The 2,701-nt window shown below is 46.0% G+C and overlaps 1 protein-coding gene across 1 annotated transcript in view; it reads right to left on the bottom strand.

Annotated features, from left to right (window-relative positions):
• T265_08487 (hypothetical protein) overlaps nt 1–2,701 on the bottom strand; it is a gene marked incomplete at both ends in the record, with an annotated part of 24,666 nt that overhangs the window by 13,381 nt on the left and 8,584 nt on the right. Inside the window, one exon of the mRNA XM_009174301.1 lies at nt 1,735–1,974. Within this exon, the coding sequence (XP_009172565.1) occupies nt 1,735–1,974 (240 nt within the window). The remainder of the gene's footprint in view (nt 1–1,734; nt 1,975–2,701) is intronic.

Raw genomic sequence — 2,701 nt, 5'->3', positions numbered from 1 at the left:
GCCCTGAATGCCCTGCTGCGGCGAGCTAAAAGCTCAGACATTATGGTGGTTGCCGGAGACACGAATGCGCAAGTGAGCAGGCTTAGTGCATCTGAGACCCAATTAGGTCGACATGGACTGGACTCGGTATGTACAGACAATCGTGAACGATTGCTTCAGCTGTGTGCTGATCGCANTATCATTTGTTACTTCTCTTATGCTGTGGTATTTCCGGTAGGCGACACGTCCTGTTGTCCCAACCGCCTAGCTATTTTTCACTTCCGGAAGCAGTTGACTTTATTTATAGCACTTGGTTTTGTAAGCATGGTATCACTGGTACACAAGAAACGGTTTGTCAAACGATTTCAGTATTCACCGAAAGGGGATTAGCGATTCAAAAGGTGAACGCAGACAATGGTTAAGAACTCACATGAATGTAGGAGGCTATGCTTTGTGACTGTTGTGCAAATAAGCCTTCGAAAAGATCCCTGGCCCACTGTAGAGTATGTTCAATCAAGTAAGGGAAGTTCTTTAGGGTGCACGCGGGGAATGATTTTTCTGGAGGATCCTGAAAATCAAGTAATACAATTAAAGGGAATCAGTGAAAACGATTACACCAGTCGCCTCACGTGAATGTAATCTAGAGAGAAGCTCTCACTCAATTTCAGCCCGTCCCCTGATACATTAAGAAAAAGCGGTGGTTATATAGGATATCGCCATTTCACCCTCCTCAATCTCATTGCACATAAAAACGCTGAAAAAGCGTAATGCATAAACTCGTACGGACGCACACCGAAATCTGGTGGAACACACAAACAACGTATTTCCACGAAGATAAACCACGGTGTATGGAACGATTCCGCGGAAAAACCCATGGCGAAAATATCCAGGCTCCCATTTCCCAGGAGCGCGACCCCGGGAAATCAACGATCATCCGATCCGATAAGCAGTCGCTTTGGAAACAGGCAGCACAATCTCCAGGACATGGATGATTGTTTCCGTCGTTTTATTTTTCTTTTGGTTTACTGAACGTACGAATCTTATAGAAACTACCTGGTTTAAATGGACAAGGATAGCGAGGGAAAGTAGGGCGAAGGCTGATTTAATCTAAGTTTGCAATTGAGTCTACATCGGTCAACCTAAAGCCGTTTGATATCTGCCGCTCGTGAGCCGAAATCAGGCTCGCAACTTGGAAGGCGATCAGTCCCAGTCCCTACCTTCCTTTCCGATAAGCTATTCCTCTCGTCCAAGGGTAATTCGGTCGTCCCTCCCGATCAGTGAAACTCAACATTGAGTTAGCAATAACTTATCCTCAACAGGTTTCCATATAATCTCAACAGGAATAAACGGTTGTTGGAAACGGTTCGCATCACGCCATTCTTTTTTTCTTCCTCCTTACGTCCTAGGAAAGTATTGAGGTATGGGAAACAAAAATAGCATATGACATCTTTCAGTCCATAGAAGGATCCCTCAGTCTGAGTTCACCTAAATGAACATGAGCGTTGGAAATGTGAATACCAGTAGCGATTTAGAGCCTGTTTGAGGGAAACGATACCGTATTTGATAAGGTGAGGCGCTGCGCGNCTGAATAAACATGAGCGTTGGAGATGTGAATACCAGTTGCGATTCAGAGCCTGTTTGAAAGAAATGATACTGTGTTTGAAAAGATGAGACGCTGTGCGGGTATACTGGCTGTCACGCATAAAAAATTTCACCGCGTTTCCCGTAGACACGAACACACCAAGTTTCATCTACCTGTGAAGACGAATACGATTCAGTGAGGTATGGAATGACGACCTGGACGTTGCCTTTTGTTCCAAGTGTCCCAGACTCTAAGAGGGACTTTCGGTAATAGACACAACGACGATCCATGTAGGTACGTGCCTCCACATTATCTAATGCGTTTGCAACACCGTCCAGGGATTCGAAGAAGCTGTCATCATAAACGCCTTCCGTTTCTGGTCCAACACGATTTTCATGAGCTTCAATATTCATCTGAAACGAAAGGTATTGCAATTATGAACAACAGTAACACCAACTACAACAAAAACATAACTGGACACTGGTGATTAGATGTCACGCGAAAAGAAACGTCTCGGCGAAAAGCAAGGCGATTGGCTACATCAATACAACTACCATAATTTACCTGCACCTACGAAAAAAACATTCTGGACATAACGCAGCCTATGTTCAGCCAAGCTCACGGGATGTTCGCGGAATCTAACCCAGAATTGGGGGCACGAAATTCCTGCTTTTTTCTCCTCGTCTTTTTGTGATGATTATCTACTTCTATACAGGTCGTTCGGAACTAGGCATAGAAAAATCCCTCTTTTCAGTTGAACAGAATACGAGAACCACGTGGCCGAGTCCCCGCAAAGGAGGCTGCTATATCGACTCTTCACGCTCTGGTGGAGACCCCTCATAGAGTAGCGCCAACCTACCATTTTGGGATATCGAATAACAGAGACTTGGACAATAAAAGGTTCCCGGCCTGATAGGGCGGTCTCGCAGTGGTGTTGTCAGCCGCGGCGCCTTACTTGCTGCGTACTGCAGGGCGGGCAAGCGAAAATTGGCTACTTCTGACGCCCCTCGCGTCACGTATTTTATCTTCTCCATTGCCTACACCATTACCAATACTCACGTTGTGGGCTCATCAGTTAGGGCTGGCGATCCCACTTGTCTTACCTCTGCCCACCAGCCTGCGCCGACATCCTCAGGTAGC

The sequence above is a fragment of the Opisthorchis viverrini genome (genome assembly GCF_000715545.1).
Source record: "Opisthorchis viverrini unplaced genomic scaffold opera_v5_224, whole genome shotgun sequence".
Classification (NCBI taxonomy): domain Eukaryota; kingdom Metazoa; phylum Platyhelminthes; class Trematoda; order Opisthorchiida; family Opisthorchiidae; genus Opisthorchis; species Opisthorchis viverrini.
This window is presented reverse-complemented; position numbering and strand designations above follow the sequence as displayed.